Below are 19,068 nucleotides of genomic sequence, written 5' to 3'. Positions count from 1 at the left end.
AAACGTCCAGAGAAAAATCCAAAACTTCTTCATTTTTATATCGCACTTAACACGGGTTTCAAACAAGGTTTTGCCATATCATGTAATGTTTTGCGGATGTTCACTGATCATTTAAGTTAAGCTTGGAGGCTCTCACTCGTTTCATCTATGCCTAATGTTTGCTAACATCTTCAACAATAATGATAAAGTTAGTCTTCACTAAACTAAACACTTATACAATATTTTTATTCCATTATTCAAAAGAAATACAGAACATTCAAATCAACATCACAATTCAAGATATTCAACAGAATTCCCAAATTCAACATCCAAAAGATTAAATTCTTTATAAATTCTTGAATTAAACAATTTGTTTTCAGGAAAACCCCAAAATCAAAACTCATCAATCACTATCTAGATATTCACAAAAAATAAAAAAAAAATAAATATATATAACTGTCATAAAATGCACGACGATGTTTCGACAATGTTGTTGTACGTGAATGAAAGCTCCAGGTGTTATGTGATCAATACAACGTTAGTTTCTTCATCTCTACAATCTGTCGTTTTTAGATCATGACAAGTTTCGTTTGTCGACCTATTAACTCAACCTCGAGTTAGTTTCAATCTGTCGTCTTTACATCATGACAAGTTTCGGTCTGTGACTTAACTCTACCGCGAGTGAGCACAGTAGAAAGAAGAATAAACCTACACCAATTAGGGCCTATATATAGAGGTCTAGACTTAAATTATTTTTCTTTAAGACATTGATCTTTAGAACATGAACAGTTCCTTCTGTACCATTATCTCATCCTCGAGTGAGAAAGTATAGTTGAATTATATTTATACCATCGCCCGTCTGTTGATCGCGACAGATTTCGTCCTTGACTTTTATTAAATTTAGAGTAGCTTGTTATAAAGACGAATAAACATACTAACAATTTTCAACATTTTCTGTTGGGTAAAATTGGTATGGTTATAAAGTTATATTAAAGAACTCTAACGCCAGTGACGGAGCCAAATGGGGACAAGTTTTTCGGGCATGACTCTCATAACTATGTTAAAATTCAGGCAATCTCAGATATTTCGCCGTCTCCCCCCTCCCCTCGGACGTCAACTTTGCCCCACCACTGTCTAATGCTTAAGACACTGTTAAGACACAAGTTAAAGTAGGCCCAACAATCTCAAGCACCTCAATAAAATTATCTTCACGTGTCGATAAATGTCGAGTGATATTCTTTAAGTATATACACGAGTTATTATTCATGGAATTAATTAACCCTATTAGGTCACGTCATCAAGTAGCCAAATATAAGTAAACTATTAATGAAGGGGGTATAAATAATACACAGGGGTTAATTCTCAATCGATGAATAATTAATGTCTCCAGTTGAATTAAATGATAATTGATTTATAAAATTCTGTCTCGGCCTCCGTTTGAAAAAAGGAGGGGGGGGATATACTTTTTCTTTTTCTAATTCAATAAGTTGTCTCGTGCCATTAGAAGAACTAACTGTATGCACTGCACTATTCCTAAACTAAAAAGGATTTAGCATGGACACCTTTCAGATTAAAAATCTGGCAACCAGTTCGTCTACAATTGATTTATATTGGTCATCAGTGTTTGTATGTGAATCTTATAATTATGTAGATAAGATGTAGGAAGTAAAAGGAATACAATATTCAGCTATCTATTCAGATGTATAGCTTCCGACGTAAGGTTCGTGCACAATTCATGAAATCAAATTCCTTAAATAGAACAAAATAAAGCTGGTCGACAAATCAAATAATTAAGGAAAAAATTCAAACACTCATAAAAAAATCAAATTAATTTACCCGATGTTCTCATATTACCTGTAGAACAGGTTTGAAACTCTCGTTTTTTTTCCTTGTTTCGTGACCAATGATTGTTGTCATTAAAAAAACCTTCCTTATTTTATCTTTTAAACATGTAAACATCCATCAAATCCTTTGATAAGGGAGACAACTTTGATACACAATTAATCGTCTGCATGTGAGTCAGATATCTGGGGCTATGTTGCATTGTACACAAGTATCAAAGGAGAGGAGAGGAGGGGGAGGGGTAGAGCGGCCCGGTTTATAAGCATCCCTCTCCAAGAATTGGGGCTGGCCCTGATTTCTCCACTTTTAATTTCCCAGATAACTTGTGTTGTGCCTCCTTAAACAATTCTGTGGCAACTACTTGCCTTCCCCCTTCTAACCCCTCCCTCCCCTACGCCACTGCCCGAGATGTCTTTGTTAAAGAAAGATTAGGATACGATGAATAAGAATAAACTATTATTAAAGATATTTGTCATCTATATGTAAGTATAATATTTATATACGTCAGTAAATCAATACTGAACTAATTCTGATCGATTATTGATACCAACAGATGTTACTATAGTCTTTATAATATTATAGTTCAGGTCTGATCAAATATATACGGAATTTATATTCTCTATTAATCTGAATGATATATTATATTATTATTTCTCTTATAAAATCATCCTGTATATCGTTATTATTAGTCTGTTATATTTACTAGTGGACACAGGCATTTCTTTAAAACTTTTTTTTGGGGGGCGAGAAGAAGTCACAGAATTGTCACGGGGCCACAAACAATTCTGTCATTATGATACATAATAATTATAAGATTTGAAGTTGTGGTGGATGGTTAAACACCATTGTTCACAAATTTTACTTTCTCACCATTCTTAAGTCAACACCTTGTGTTTATGAATCAAAAACTTGAACCAGTATCATTCTCGTTTAATCAGTATTTTCACATTCACTTCATTTTTCGGAAATTATCTCACTTTAGAGTGATAAGGGAGGCAATCCCAATTTAGATGTAAGGAGATTAGTTAAATTGTATTCACCTGTTACAGTTGGTTTATATTTATAAACCTTGTTACATTCTCTCTGTATTAGATCCCTTTAATAGAAACAACTCTGATCATTATAACCAATCATCCCCCTATAGTGTGTCAAGGGAGATAATTTTTGTAAATCTTTTAATCTCTCTTAGATAGTATGCTCAATGATGATCAAGTCCTGGTTTCCTTGCCAACAAGATAGGCAATACTATATAGTGCAGTGGCGTTTGTATTTATCATATATTCCAACTACCACTACCAACAACTACCTAGTTTGCGATATCAGCATCCACTGGAAGCGAACGTTAACTTGTCATCTACCAACCAACCAACCTATTTATCATATGTTGGGGGAAGGGTGAAGATAATTAGGGTCCACAATATTGTCAAGGGGGCTCACAATTAATAACTCAATAATGACAAATTTGAGAGTTGGGACTTAAAGTCAAAATATATCTTATAAAAGAAATGAAAACAAGGACATTTTTTAATAAATGTGTTTCTATTAATTAATGTCATGATTAGTAAAAAATAATTATTTAAAATAAAAACTGTACATATCACAATATAGTCTGGTATTATAGTTGATATTGCCCTACAATACAAACTGGTATATTATCATAGTTGATATTGCCCTACAATACAAACTGGTATATTATCATAGTTGATATTGCCCTACAATACAAACTGGTATTATTATAGTTGATATTGCCCTACAATACAAACTGGTGTATAACAGTAAAACATGCTCTCCTGCTATGATTTAAAGGTAAAGATATTCTACCAAGATAAAAGACTTTAATCCTGTCTTAGACTTAAGAATTGTGATCATAATTAACATTACAGATATAAATATTTCAATTCAGTTTCTTTTAGTGGGCTACTTTACTCAATCTAGATCTAAACCCTATTATAAGATAGTTGGAATTCAGATGGTAAAATGGTGGACTATAATGGTGGATATAATAATATCTTAACTTTAAAATCTTAAAATCTATTCTATACTAATTCACACAAACTATCATGATAGGAGATATTAATGCAAGGAAGTTTGGAAATATAAATACAAGAGATAACTATATTTTAGAGGTAATGCCAGGTATTTGAAGGTATACATGCTTTCACTCTATTGTGTTTATTACCAGTTTCTTAATTCAGGAGAGTTTCCTCCAAATGTAATCAAAAATATCCTTGTCTATCTTCATATCATTATTATTTACATTCTATATTTACATTCTATAAATATTTACAATACTGTACAGGCTAAAATACTTTTTATAATAAAAAATATAAAAGTTATCATTTGGAGGGTTCGTAAAGATATTTGTTCACTTACCCAGATAATTCAAAGCATAAACAAGACAGTCCCTTTAATTTGAGGTAGGATATATACTAACCAAAAAATAAACGATGTTTCACAAAAAAATTTAGGATCATTTTTGTAGTAAGTTATAAATTTCTATAAAATGTAAAATTCTACGTATGACTGTAAGAGGAACAGGGCCTTGTGTTTTATTCTGTCTAATTTCACTTCATCAAACCTCAAAATAAAACAGACTATTAAGTCACTCGAGCGGTCTTTGTCAGAGATTTTTGTCGCCAATTTAAAGAGTAACATCTCACGTGTGCTGGTGCTTCCACGACTAGATTATCGTGTCGCCAACAACATTTATAATACCCATCAAGTTTGATAATTGTCTCTGATAGTTTTATAGTCTGCAAGACAGACCATCATCATCCCATCAGATTCATTTTCCTTTCAATTGCAAGCTCCACATGTGATTATCAACATAGTGGAAAACGACCAACTGGAGATTTTTCTCTTCTCATGTGTCCGTGCCAGTTGGTAAAACTCTTAACAAGACTCTAATCGGCGACAAAAGTTTCTGACCAAGATAACTCATGTGCCTGGAACCTTTATTGTTTATGAACTGAATCATTCTTGAATAAACTCAAATATTTTAACAGAACTATATACCAATATCCATAATTCTTATAAAACAATAAATATGGCCAATTTCTGCAGCCTGCGTGCCTCACTCTGGAGATTTTTTAATATTAAAAACACATCATCAGCAGTAAATAATAATTTGCATCACAGTTTCATCACAGCAGCACTTTATAATTTATATAAATATAATTAATTTCACAATGTGACATCAGAATAAGACATCAGAATAAGACATCAGAATAAGACATCAGATTGGATATCTCCATTCTCCATTTAACATATCACATTAGTCAGAATGTACAGAGGAATCAAATCAAGTACAACCATGAAACTCATGTACAGTGGAGACATTGTACAACATTGTACAACACTTTACAACATTGTACAACACTGTACTGAATCTTTTCACAAAATTTGCAAATTAGACAATTAGCAGTGTCCGGATTCCGTAAAAAGTAGAAGAAATTGTTTCTAGACCAGTACCTCTTGTATTAGTCTATTTTATTTTCTTCTATTTTCTATTGTATCAATAATCTGGATAGAGCAATTCAAACCTTAACATAACATATCTTTCAACACTTTTAATCCAAATATAGAAATTTAACTCTTGTTATTCTATCAACTTCCCTGAGAATATGTGTTTATTCAAACTCTGTTGTAATTTGCATGTTGTTTTCATTTTAAGTCTTTATTTTGACACCTTGGCCAGTGCTTTTATGCCAATTGTAGACATGAACCGACACGCCGACGTGGTTTATTTCTTTGTTTCCTTCTTCAGTTACAATCTTTACCAAATTATCCTTGATCACTATTCAAGCCACTACATTTGGAATCCACACTTTAGATCCATCAGCTAGGTCAATCTGTTTTATATGGACCAAAGTGGTGAACAAGGTCTCTTCTATTCACATTAAAGAAAGAAAGAAAACTAATCCAAGTTTAATATGGACCAAACAGCCAAACAAGGTATTCTCATCTCTTGTGTTTAATATGTTATTATATTATTTACGTGAGACAGGTTTTTTCACTATAAAAGGATGAGATAATAATTCTGTAGCTGAGAGTCTTTCATTCTGATCTCTACAATAAATTGAAAGTAGATTATTAGTTTACATTAATAACAGGACTGGACAACCAGTACTTGTAAACAAAGACAATAAAAACAAAACCTTCGTATGAATTCAGTATGATAATATAATATATTGGTAAACAGATAGTCATGATAAAATATCAAATACATAATTTATTTCAGAATTATCTCCTGAAGGCTATAAAACTAGGGATTTTAATCAGGTTGCAATATTACTATCACTTGACAAATCATTGTTAAATGGTGGAATTAAATAGTCTTGTTCAAAAAGACACAATGAAATTCGCCATTCATTACTGTGACAGATTCAACTTAACTCAAACTGCCGAGGATTGTCAAATGAGAGAACTCATTCCATATGAGTTTTTACTATCCAGTACTTACCTAGTCAAACAGGCATTAACAAACTGTCTAGCTAATATAGAGAATGACTCTGATAGAACTTACCTAGTCAAACAGGCATTAACAAACTGTCTAGCTAATATAGAGAATGACTCTGATAGTACTTACCTAGTCAAACAGGCATTAACAAACTGTCTAGCTAATATAGAGAATGACTCTGATAGTACTTACCTAGTCAAACAGGTATTAACAAACTGTCTAGCTAATATAGAGAATGACTCTGATAGTACTTACCTAGTCAAACAGGCATTAACAAACTGTCTAGCTAATATAGAGAATGACTCTGATAGAATTTACCTAGTCCAAAAGGCATTAACAAACTGTCTAGCTAATATAGAGAATAACTCTGATAGTACTTACCTAGTCAAACAGGCATTAACAAACTGTCTAGCTAATATAGAGAATGACTCTGATAGAACGTACCTAGTCAAACAGGCATTAACAAACTGTCTGGCTAATATAGAGAATAACTCTGATAGTACTTACCTAGTCAAACAGGCATTAACAAACTGTCTAGCTAATATAGAGAATGACTCTGAAAGTACTTACCTAGTCAAACAGGCATTAACAAACTGTCTAGCTAATATAGAGAATGACTCTGATAGAACTTACCTAGTCAAACAGGCACTAACAAACTGTCTAGCTAATATAGAGAATGACTCTGATAGAACTTACCTAGTCAAACAGGCATTAACAAACTGTCTAGCTAATATAGAGAATGACTCTGATAGTACTTACCTAGTCAAACAGGCATGAACAAACTGTCTAGCTAATATAGAGAATGACTCTGATAGTACTTACCTAGTCAAACAGGCATGAACAAACTGTCTAGCTAATATAGAGAATGACTCTGTTAGAACTTACCTAGTCAAACAGGCATTAACAAACTGTCTAGCTAATACAGAGAACGACTCTGAAAGTTGAGGTACAGGTTTATCACTACCGATAGCAAATATGGCTGCCATGGGATTCATATTGGACCTGAAATAGAATAAAAAAACTGGGAAATATTGACCTTGACATTGAGAGTTAACCTATAGTTGATGTCTGATCTTCAGATATTGAAAGAATGTGTAAAGAAGTTTTCTAAATTTGTTATGTGTATCGAGGACACTGATAGCATCAATTTCCACCAGTCAAATTTTTATATCAGACGTCTGTGGTTCCTGTAATTCAACTAAAACTAGGTGTTTGAAGTCATTAATTGGTTTAAACAGTATTTTATTTTTATCATACAGATAAGTAGCCATGTTTCTGGAAGAGATAAAATAGTTAAATAGTTTCCACATTACACATAGCCATTACTATCCCAGTTATCTTAGAACATTGAATACAACTGTATTCTTACCATGGAGGTTTTCTGGTGGCCATTTCAAACACTGTACAACCAATACTCCAGATATCAGACTTCTTACCATGTCCAGTTTCACTCACCACTTCCGGGGCCATCCAATATGGCGTCCCCTTCATAGATTTTAATATCTGAGTCTGACTCATACTGAGATTAAAACACAATCGTTTAGCACAACCAAAATCTATCAGTTTTATAATTCCATTTGGCATCAACATCACATTACCTCCCTTGATATCTCTATAATAATAATAATAATAATAATAATAATAATAATAATAATAATAATAATAATAATAATAATAATAATAATAATAAACTCTTTATTAATAATAAATGAAACTTTTCTTGAAATTTTCTTAAATTTATTTAAGTTCCAGATGATCTGAACTGTATTTAGAGTGAGGAAGTTCATAGAAACTGTATGAAAAGCACTGGCCGAGGTGACAAATAAAGAGATCTGCTGAAAAATAGATTGTTTTAAAATGTGCATTTTGACACTGGCTTATGAAAAAAAAGATAAGTATGTAAAATGACGATTTTTTCCAAAATATTTCCTAATTACCTGTGAATGACATCATTTTGATGAAGATATTCCACCCCTTCTAGTATCTGTCTGGTATAGCGCCGAAATACTGACTCTTCCAAGGCACCAAACCTTGCTAATACATTGGCCAGAGAACCTCCTGGTACAAACTGCATAAAGATGCTCACAATACTGTCTTCAAAACTAGTTCCTAAATACCTGAAAATAACAGGAATTTGGTTGATTAGGATTTTCAAAACAATCGGCTAGGGAGAATGGGTTGTAACACTCTAGGTTACAAAAGTCTGTTCAATTGCAAGAGCTCCAGATGTCAGATTTGAATTCTGAAAAATGACATGCACAGTTTAAAGTTTAAACATTGGCTTGCGGCAAGTCTCGCAAGCGTATACGCCTACCAGCAGCTTCATAAATAGCTAAATGTGAACTGTGAAACAAACTTGATCCAGCAAGTTTTTGGATCGTAACCAATAGTACACATCTTCATAATGATATTGACATACATACAAAAGATCAAAAGAATCTATAGAGAATTGTAGCGTGTAGAGTGAGCACGAGGTAAATGTGAACGGACGGACCGACAGGGGCAACTACAATATACGTCCATACTTACGTGTGAGCATATAAAAAAGCATATATAACCCTATTTTGATAAAATACAGTTTATCTGATTGACAAGCTGTCACAAACAAACAAAGATGTACCTACCCTACAATATTTTTATGTTTAAGGTTTTTCAGAAGTTCCACTTCTTCTTGCACCTTTTCGTATTCACGATGAGCTTTTTCAATGTCCATAGAATTTAACTCAATTTGTTTAACAGCTATTAATTCGCCCTCGTTAGTCAGTCCACACCATACCTACAGATACAATCAATATGTTATTAAACAGCAATAGGTCTACAGGTCTAAAACTATTACATATTTCTACTCTGTTTCTCTTTACCAAGTGTTTGAGATTGAGGGAATATATATTCGTGAAACATGATTTTCAATCCAGCCAATCAACAAGCTCCTACTTTCCCATTTTCACCTTTTGTTTTGTTAATATGAACAAATGTACAGAGTGGTATGAGTACAGGCAACGCCTCTGGTATGTAAATCCAATATAATTATTAGTAAATATTGTTAAAAATAAAATAATAAAAATCATAGTTTCTTAGGTACTTACTGTTCCAAAAGCACCTTTCCCTAGAATATTTCCTTTCTTCCACTGACTGGCTAAATCATTGGTAGAAGAGATACTATCAGAGGTACAGGCTGAATTAGAATCACTTCCACGTCTATATGATAAACGATTCACTGCCTGTAATATATAATAGTTAATATACTGAAAATAGGTCAGTTGTCTGAAGATCACATAGCGTGAAACTCTGAGAAACAACATGTTTCAGGTTCTGTTTTAATATTTCTATATAATAGTTTAGTAATATCACAATAAACCCTATTGCCTCATCAGCTAATGCACATTTATTCAATTTTCCAGTGAACCTTTGTCCTGGTATTCGTGGAAACAAGAGAAATTGATCACAGTTCTAAAGGTTATTTAGTATTTAGTCTCAATAAATCACAGTAATTTCTAAAGTAATCTCTACTCACTGGCATCGTATTCAAATCAGGATCACCATCTTTAATAACCTCAGCCAATGATTGGACGATACTCTCGGGATTAACTACTTCCTGTAGATGTTCCATCATGGCTTCCTCGGGGGATTTGATATGAATTATTTTAGACATCTGAAATCAGAAATTTAGAGGCATGGTGTGATATAATAATAATAATAATAATAATCACTTTATTAGGGCAAGAAATTAGGTCCAAAAGCCTTTTTTGAACTTTGCAGATTCACAAATACTGAACATATTTTTCTGATATGTTCCAAAACAGTGGAATTTTGAGGGGGTCATGTTCAGCTGGACCAGGCTTTGCTAACCCTTCTCTAGTTTTAAAATAGTTTAATAATTGAGTTCATAAATGCCTGGTGATTTCAGTCCCTGTTGACAATTCTGCTGACCTTTCAAAAAGAGTCTTTCTAGGTTCCTACTCATAGAAACACACTGTTCCAAAACAATTACATAGCTTATGCTAAAAATTACAATTGGAAACAAGAAAATAAATCTTACCTTTTTAGAAAGGTTGTCGTCTATTGGTTTAACTTCGTGGAATTTCCCAGATGGTGGTTTTCTATTGGTTGATAAAGTTGTATTTATGCTGCCATAGTGACGTGGTGATCCAATCAGCTCCCTCCGTGGTGATCGTTTACTTAGTGACCTCATTGACCCACCAGCGTGTAATTCAAGATGGCCGAATGTTCTTACAACCTATGGAAATGAATTGAAATTTTACATCCTTCTTTTCTCCTGTAATTTGGTTTTATGCAGAATGGAAATATCATGAGGTGTACAATGAGGAAAATATAAATACCATTAGATTCAATTTTTTCAATTTCCAGGAAGAAATCTTTAATTGACTTGCAGCTGAGGGTACAAATGAGTTTTGCAGACATTAATAAAAAAGTTGGCAGTGTTGTACATGACATAGAAGCTGGTCTAAAAATAGGCTTTCACTTTGATCTCAAAACTATTTCATGAGCAAATATTAAATAAATTTAAAGAAATGATTGGAGTTTTACTTTTCTGCCGAAATCTTGAAAGAGAACTAAGATCCCAGTATGAAATTTTTCATTTTCAAATTTTTGTCATACCTTAGCTATTTCTTTAGCTTCTTCATCCATTTCAGCCTTGACCTTGAAACTTTCATGTCTGGTCACCTTGACCTTCGGCCTACTTTCATCTTCTATTGATAAAGTATCATCGCTATCAGACTCGACGGTCTTATTAGCGTGGTATCCTGCGATAGGCTTCTTCAATTCTTGTAAAAGTTTCATGTCACCCTCTGTCAATGTACTGTTGGCAGAACGCATGGACTTGTTTGACCTCAATGTAGAGTTCAAGGTCGAGGGGTTAAAGTTCAAAATTTCATCAATTACTTCATCAATATTTTCATCGTCACGGAAGTCATCCTTGTTGTCATGGTTACTTAAATTGATATTTTGAGATTCACGAATTTTACCCTTTTGGTCTTTCGATTTTGAAGATTTCCCTGATTTGGCACCTGAACTTCTGTGATCAAATTCTTCAGGTATTTTGTTGTCATGGTTATGGAAAGAACTTGTTGCTTTGGAAACCAAGGAAACAGGCGATTCCGGTATAGGAGTCATTTTGCTTCTGAGAATTTCACGATGCAGATTTGCTGTTATTTCATTGAATTCTGCAGAATTGAATTCAGATGGTGATTCAGCATATTCAAATTCATGCATTTGCTCAAATTTCATTGGTGGAAAATTGTCAGGTGATTCACTAAGATTTGGATTTAATCCATCGCTTATTTTGATTTCAGAAAATCGTGGAGTTGATTCCAAATTCAAAACGTCGTTGCCAGGTTCTGATGTTAAATCTCTCTCCGAGCACAGGTCAAGGTCATCATAAATATCAGAAGGGTCGGAGTCTGACCCAATAAACGTAGCAACTTTAACATCTCGATTGTCCAGACATCCTGTGGCTAATTGCCAACCTATCCCAGAAATCAATGCTACATCAGGTTTAGCAGCATGTTCTGCAAGGGTTGCTCCCTTTTTAGTTTTCTTTCCCGCTTTTTTGGCACTTTTAGGAGGTCGTCCACTTTTCGGTCTCACGTCATCAGAATTTTTCACACTTTTCACTTTCCCGCCTTTTTTCTTCCCAGCAGACGTCTGTCTTGTAGCAGAAGATGGAGGTTTAGATCTTCTAGCACTTTTCAAATTTCGTGTTTTCGACATTGTACGATTTTTCATTATGGCATCTTTTTGATATTTTGAAATCGTGTAATCAGCAGGTTGAGTTTGAGGCTCAATATTTTGACACGGCACAAAATCTTCGAAAGGATTCACAATCACAGGGGTATGCATCTCCGCTAAAAATTCATCCATATTTTGCTGAGATAGATTTAACTTCGGTTCCTCGCCCGACACGGAAATTCGTACCAAAGGTTCTTTGGCTTCACTCACATTTTTCCCAAGTTTCTTTTTTAATTTCGTAATCAAAGGATCGGAAACGGATTGTTTTAATTTTCCCTCACTTTTCTCTGTCCCAGTGTCTGTTTTGGGATTCCGCCCAGGAGTGGGGGTTCCGTTTTCCAGCAAAACTTGAATGCCACTTACTCGGCAACTCTTAGCAGAGCTTTTTCTTCCACTCTTGGGTGCCACAACGCTATTTTGAGCCTCGTTAACGTTGGTTTGTGAGCTCGTTCGCGGCAAAGATTGAGACGGTTTTGGAGCGGGAACCTCTTTCTGAGATTTAGCTGACTGAATTCGATATTTCTCTGAACATCCTGATTTGGACGATCCAGCGGAATTCTTCTCAACTGGTTTGGGATCTTGTTTTTGATTTTCAAGATTAGTCAATGTGTTTGTATCCACTGGAACTTCAGTTGAGGAATCTTTAGAGTTACTGCCCTTGTTGCTAACAGTAACAGCTTGTGCTGCCTTGACAACAGGAGAAGATTTGATTCCTAAACTCATCACTTTTAAAGACGCAGCTGATTTCACTTTTTTGGGAGTTGTACGATTTGTACTTGGAATACTAACTTTAGGCGTTCGTGTCACAGTTGCAGATTTCGAGGCATTTTGAGATTTTTTCACATTTTGAGCTGGTTGTTTTGAGACAGTGTTTCCAGTTTTGGAAGAAGTTTTAGATTGTTTGGGATCTGTTTTGTCATTAACCTTTGGATCCTTTTCGCTTGTATCAATTTTCGAGTCCGTTTGGGTTTGAACATTTGGAGGAATTTGCTTGCGATTTTTATTGTCACTGCTTTCCTGAGTTGAGTTTGAAGCCGTTGATTTCCCAGATGGCACTGAAGCTCTGACACTTCCATCTGAAAGTTTATTATTTGCAGCAGAAGTCTGCGATTTTGAAGAGGCGGTTGTGAAGCTTGAACTCACAGACTTAGCAGACGTCACTCTGCTTTTAGCAGACGTTGAATCCCTCAATTTGTCGTTTGAGAATGAAACTTTGAAATCCTTTGCAGTTGGTTTAGGTTTTGTTATATTTTTGCTATTATCATTGCTTTTTTCAATTTCAGACTCAGTTTTAGGCTCAGTTTCAGTATTCTGAGCAATTTTTCCAACTTCCTCTGGTTTTGATTTTGAGGCAGAATTCTCATTTGTGTCCTTTTTCACATTTTCTGAGCGAAGTTTATTTTGAGCATGAGTTGTCTTCCCTTTCTTGGCACTGTCAGCTCTCTCGAGCTTCGAGTCTTTCGATACCTTCTCACAATTCTCACTATTTGTGTCCATCGGTTTGAGAACCTTATGACGGAACGACTTACTTTTATTTCTGTTAAATTGAGCACTTTCAGAAATATTGTTCACTTTTTCAGCATTTTCACTAATCCGATCATTTGATTGGAAACCCACATGAGAATCTGGCATCTGATTGGTCAATCGTGACCTTTGACCATGAGTAAAGCTGCGACTCCGTTTAATGGATGATTTTTCGGTGGATATAATATTGGTGTTCCGTGTGTCGATGCCTGGTAGTTTACTAGACGCGGAGAGACCATATTTATAACTGAGATCTCGAGGGGACGAGGACATACTACTTGCAGCACTGGATAATGGATCACTCCCTGAAATAGACAGGAACAATTAGCCCCGCTTTTTGCTTTTGTTTTGCAAAATTCAAAATTTTCAATACATTTTCTGGAACATTTGGATTCAGGGATAAGAATAATCAGGGTAAACCCAATGCCAGGAGGTAGGAAAAATGGTTCCTCAAAAACCTCATTTTGGGGGCTAGTTTTAGAAATGCACGTCCAAAATTTAAGCAAAAAGATTAAAATTGGACATTCAGAATTAAATTAGAATTAAGACATTTTTCCTACCTGAAGACTGAATTAATGAGTCTCTTGGTCTACTTTCTTCCAGTATAAATTCCTCCTTCAATAATGACCGACTACGTAACAGTTCAGCAGGATTGGTGTAGGACAGACGGAGAGACCCAGACCGGCTCAACATGATGACTTCTTCATCTGAACGTGGAGAGGAATCCTGAAATGATATTTCTATTCATGAGGCATCCTAAGAAAAAACACTGAAAACTGGATGATAGTTTGTTAAGAATTTATCAAAATTTAATATTTAGAAATATCACAGCACATTTAGAAACAACAATTTTATAGATATAGACTTCTATTTATTATTAAACACAACGTTTCATTACACATACAGGTAACGTTATCAACACAACGTTTCATTACACATACAGGTAACGTTATCAACACAACGTTTCATTACACATACAGGTAACCTTCTCAAGTGATAATTATACGTTACCTGTATGTGTAATGAAACGTTGTGTTGATAACGTTACCTGTATGTGTAATGAAACGTTGTGTTTAATAATAAATAGTAGTCTATATCTATAAAACTCTTGTTTGTAAAAGTGTTTAGTGACTAAAATACCAACATCAAATATTTTCTACCATACCAGACTGACAGGGAATCAAAATATACGAAAAGATAAACTTATAAAATTATAAGATCTATAAATTACCTTAGAGTTATGTTGTGATTCTTGGAGTTGAAATTCTCGTAATTTATGACCAAAGTGACTGGTTGAGGTAATAGTTTGACTACTGGACTGGCCTTTATTCATATCTATCCAGAAATATATTAATAAAATATTTTGACTGTTAAAATAGTGCATTAATTGTAGATCGATATACATTAAAAAAACAAAGCGTACAGAATTTCAAAATGTGTCGTGTGCAAATAATGAGGTAGACATTTGCCAAACTGTCAAATTATTCAGTGGCCAGCTAAACAATGGTTTATTACTGATATGACGAAGGGAGGTCCACAGAGGTAATTATTGTGGCGTGTGGTCAAAGTTTGTCCATCAATGAACTTGCAAACCACTTCCTGTTGTCATATGTCTACAGCTCTGAACTCGTCTTGTATTAAATGTGAAGAAGTTCCTAAAAACTCCAAGGTAAAGCACTGGCTGAGGTCAGATATAAACTAGAGTGGAGTTAACAGAGTTAGTTTTGAACATCTTCAATGGCCAAAATAGCCTTGAATGATCTTAACAAATTTTCAAATTTGCAATTATCTTATGTTAAAATATCAAAAGGTATTTTTTACTTACCGAAGTACATAACGGTAGTATTTTCTGTGGAGCTAGGACTGAGGGATTCTGGGATAGTTGTAGGAATATTTAATACTGTTATTTCACGATCTAACGGAGTGCGTAGTAATCTGGAGGATGAACAGTCATCTTCGTAATCTTCAATATTCAAATTACTCGAATCAGATCTCGTTCTACCTGGAAAAAAAAATTAGACAGACATGTTTTAATGGAATGTAATTTCAAAGGGTCATCAAGACAAGTTAAAAATCAATTTTACTATAGCTGAAACATATTCTCTCACTAGAGGTTACATCTACATTCCAGTGCCTGTGCTTTCGTAGTATTACTTAACCGCAATATCTAAAGGTAAAGAAAAAAAGAAAGAAACAACTAGCCTATATTTTACAAGGATAACAACTTCAGGTTTACGAGGATCCTTCCCAGAGGCTTAACCTCTTGGTATTGATCTTTCACAGATTATTCATACCCATTTACAGCTGGGTCGACTGGAATTATGAGTGAAGATGACTTAATCAAGATCAACAGACTTTAACATGCTGACTGAGATTAATAACTTACATCTATGATGATTCAGTATATTATCGTACGACACAGTTAAATCAGACAGAGTAGGAGATGTGAACGGCTCTGACTCACTACGATGATGTGTTTTAATTTTCTTTCTTTCTGACAGAGTTGTTGGTGAAACACTGAAATATTATCAAGTTATTGTATCAATCTTTGAGATTGTAAACAGGTTTTCTAAATTTTTTATGTGTACCAGGGACACTGATAGCATCAATATGCACCATTCCAATTTTCAATCAGATGTCTGTGGTTCTTGTAATTTTACTAAAACTACCGTAAGTGTTTGAAGACTAAACTAATCTCAAAGGGCCTCATACTAGCATACTACTACTACTACTAGGGGAAACAACGGACAAACTGGGGGAAAAACAAGGGAAAGCTAAATAAGAACTAGAATGAAATGGAAGTTGAATAACGAGCCTAACTTACCGATTATTATTGGTAACACAAAGTTCTAGATCTTCAATAGAGGAGGAGGTACTGTGACGCATTGGTTTACAATTACCTACAATAATATATATATTTCATTTATAATCTATCTATATCAATAGAGCTGAAAAATTTTGGCTTCTTATCAATTATGGTGATATTGGGTTTGAAAAATCTAAAAAGTCAACTTCTTCGGACAATAGAGCCCAGATATCTGGCTTAGTGGAAAGAGAATTTTTAACTTACTTTGTGTCTCTTATTTGTAATCATAACAGTGTATGCAGTGTACAATGGAGGCAGTTTTCAAGCGTATTGGAAAACATTTACTCAATTACTTAATTATGTATGAAAATATATAAAATAATTGTCATTAACTTACCTGGCAACCTTGGTGATATGATTAGATTTCGGCCATCTTCTAACGAACATCGTACAGTATCTCCAGCATGACTAGCTTGTCTCCCTGGTGATTCTGGTAGTCCCTCCCCTGGAGACATACTGTTAGATACTTTTGGTAGTGATGTAGATTTGGTCACTCTCATGGCTGTCAGTCTCTTCATACCTTCCCTAGACAATATACAGAACAAACTTATTAAGACAGAAGTGAAGAGAATGCCTAGCTATTAGGGGGGTGAGAGCTGACACCAGACCAACTCTCGAAACCACCGGCACAGGCATCTAAATTTTTCTTACCTTGAGGAGAAAAATTTTTTACTGTTGATCATTTGATTGGTCAAACACTACTATTGATTTTAGTTTTCCAGTCTTCTCATTGGTCATTGGTTTATTTTTTCAGCCAATCAGATTGCTATATTTTTCAAAAATTTTTCTGGTTGTAACTAACTGTAGTCATTTTGGCAAAATGAACCAAAATAAGCCTTGAAAATTCACGGATAAACACAAAAGAGTTTTTCTAAATTTTGTTTTTGTATCAGGAATATTGATATCATCAATTAGCACCATTCCAATTTTCACTCAGACATCTGTGGTTCCTGTAGTTCCACTAAAACTAAGTGTTTGATGACTTCACAAATCTCAAAGGGCCTTTCAAATAAAAAAAAAAAACCATGGAAATAAAATCCTTACTTGACATTAGGCATGTGTGTAAATGTTCCATTTTCTAAATCTTTTAACATCTGTTCTTCAGCTCTCCTGGCTTTATCAGAATTACTAACAGTTGTTACTGATCTCGATACTGTAGGTCCTAACAACAAATAATAATAAATATATCAGATTATCAGAATTACTAACAGTTGTTACTGATCTCGATACTGTAGGTCCTAACAACAAATAATAATAAATATATCAGATTATCAGAATTACTAACAGTTGTTACTGATCTCGATACTGTAGGTCCTAACAACAAATAATAATAAATATATCAGATTATCAGAATTACTAACAGTTGTTACTGATCTCGATACTGTAGGTCCTAACAACAAATAATAATAAATATATCAGATTATCAGAATTACTAACAGTTGTTACTGGTCTCGATACTGTAGGTCCTAACAACAAATAATAATAAATATATCAGATTATCAGAATTACTAACAGTTGTTACTGATCTCGATACTGTAGGTCCTAACAACAAATAATAATAAATATATCAGATTATCAGAATTACTAACAGTTGTTACTGATCTCGATACTGTAGGTCCTAACAACAAATAATAATAAATATATCAGATTATCAGAATTACTAACAGTTGTTACTGATCTCGATACTGTAGGTCCTAACAACAAATAATAATAAATATATCAGATTATCAGAATTACTAACAGTTGTTACTGATCTCAATACTGTAGGTCCTAACAACAAATAATAATAAATATATCAGATTATCAGAATTACTAACAGTTGTTACTGATCTCGATACTGTAGGTCCTAACAACAAATAATAATAAATATATCAGATTATCAGAATTACTAACAGTTGTTACTGGTCTCAATACTGTAGGTCCTAACAAAGATTAAATAATAAATTAGATATACAAAATGGTATTTCGACAATCCAAGACCATACAACATACCTTACTCATTATCAAATATTCATATACCTAAAAAAATCTCAAATAGTATAGATAGTAAAAACTATGAAAAACTCTTCAACTTACTTATATTATTTTGAACTGGTGTTGTAACTAAACCCTGAAATTGGGAAAATTTTCATTAAAAAATTGGAGATTCTTCTAGGTCCATATTTTAATCCATTTTGATTTATTCAAAAGTGTTACAGTATTGGAGAGTATTGAAATTCAATCGTCTGTCATTTGACGTTTACCATTGTTAGTGAGAAAGTTATGAATTCACTACAAATTTGTGAAGATATTTTGACCAATGAAGTTCCCTTTCAAAAACAATAACAGCTAGGACTTACATCGAATATAACTTCTCCTTTTCTACGTTTTGATTTCTGACTTTTACAATCTTCTCTAGTAGGAACTCGTACTGGAGCTAATATTGGAGTAATCTTTTTCTGAGTTGCTTCTGTCCAGGCTTCTTTTAAAGTTGACTTCATTTTCTTTGACTTGGCGAGATCGACTGGTGATTTCCCCTGATCATCTATTATAGTCACGTCTGCTCCATTTTGTAATAAGACTATTGCTGCCCTCTGGTGGTCTTGTTGAGACTGGAACAAAAAAGCCAGAGATATGTGAACTCACCAAATAAATTAGTCTTTTGAAA

General features: G+C 33.9%; 1 protein-coding gene across 1 annotated transcript; it reads right to left on the bottom strand.

Annotated features, from left to right (window-relative positions):
* Window positions 1-5,837: 5,837 nt before the first annotated feature.
* Window positions 5,838-9,417, bottom strand: LOTGIDRAFT_64389 (hypothetical protein; the record flags this gene model as incomplete). The annotated part of the gene is made up of 6 exons (XM_009050272.1): window positions 5,838-5,889; window positions 7,166-7,282; window positions 7,650-7,892; window positions 8,218-8,397; window positions 8,905-9,056; window positions 9,367-9,417. Coding segments are annotated over 6 exons (795 nt in total), but the record flags the coding sequence as incomplete, so codon positions are not given.
* Between the last annotated feature and the right edge of the window lie 9,651 nt (window positions 9,418-19,068).

The sequence above is a fragment of the Lottia gigantea genome (assembly GCF_000327385.1).
Source record: "Lottia gigantea unplaced genomic scaffold LOTGIsca_148, whole genome shotgun sequence".
NCBI lineage: Eukaryota > Metazoa > Mollusca > Gastropoda > Lottiidae > Lottia > Lottia gigantea.
This window is presented reverse-complemented; position numbering and strand designations above follow the sequence as displayed.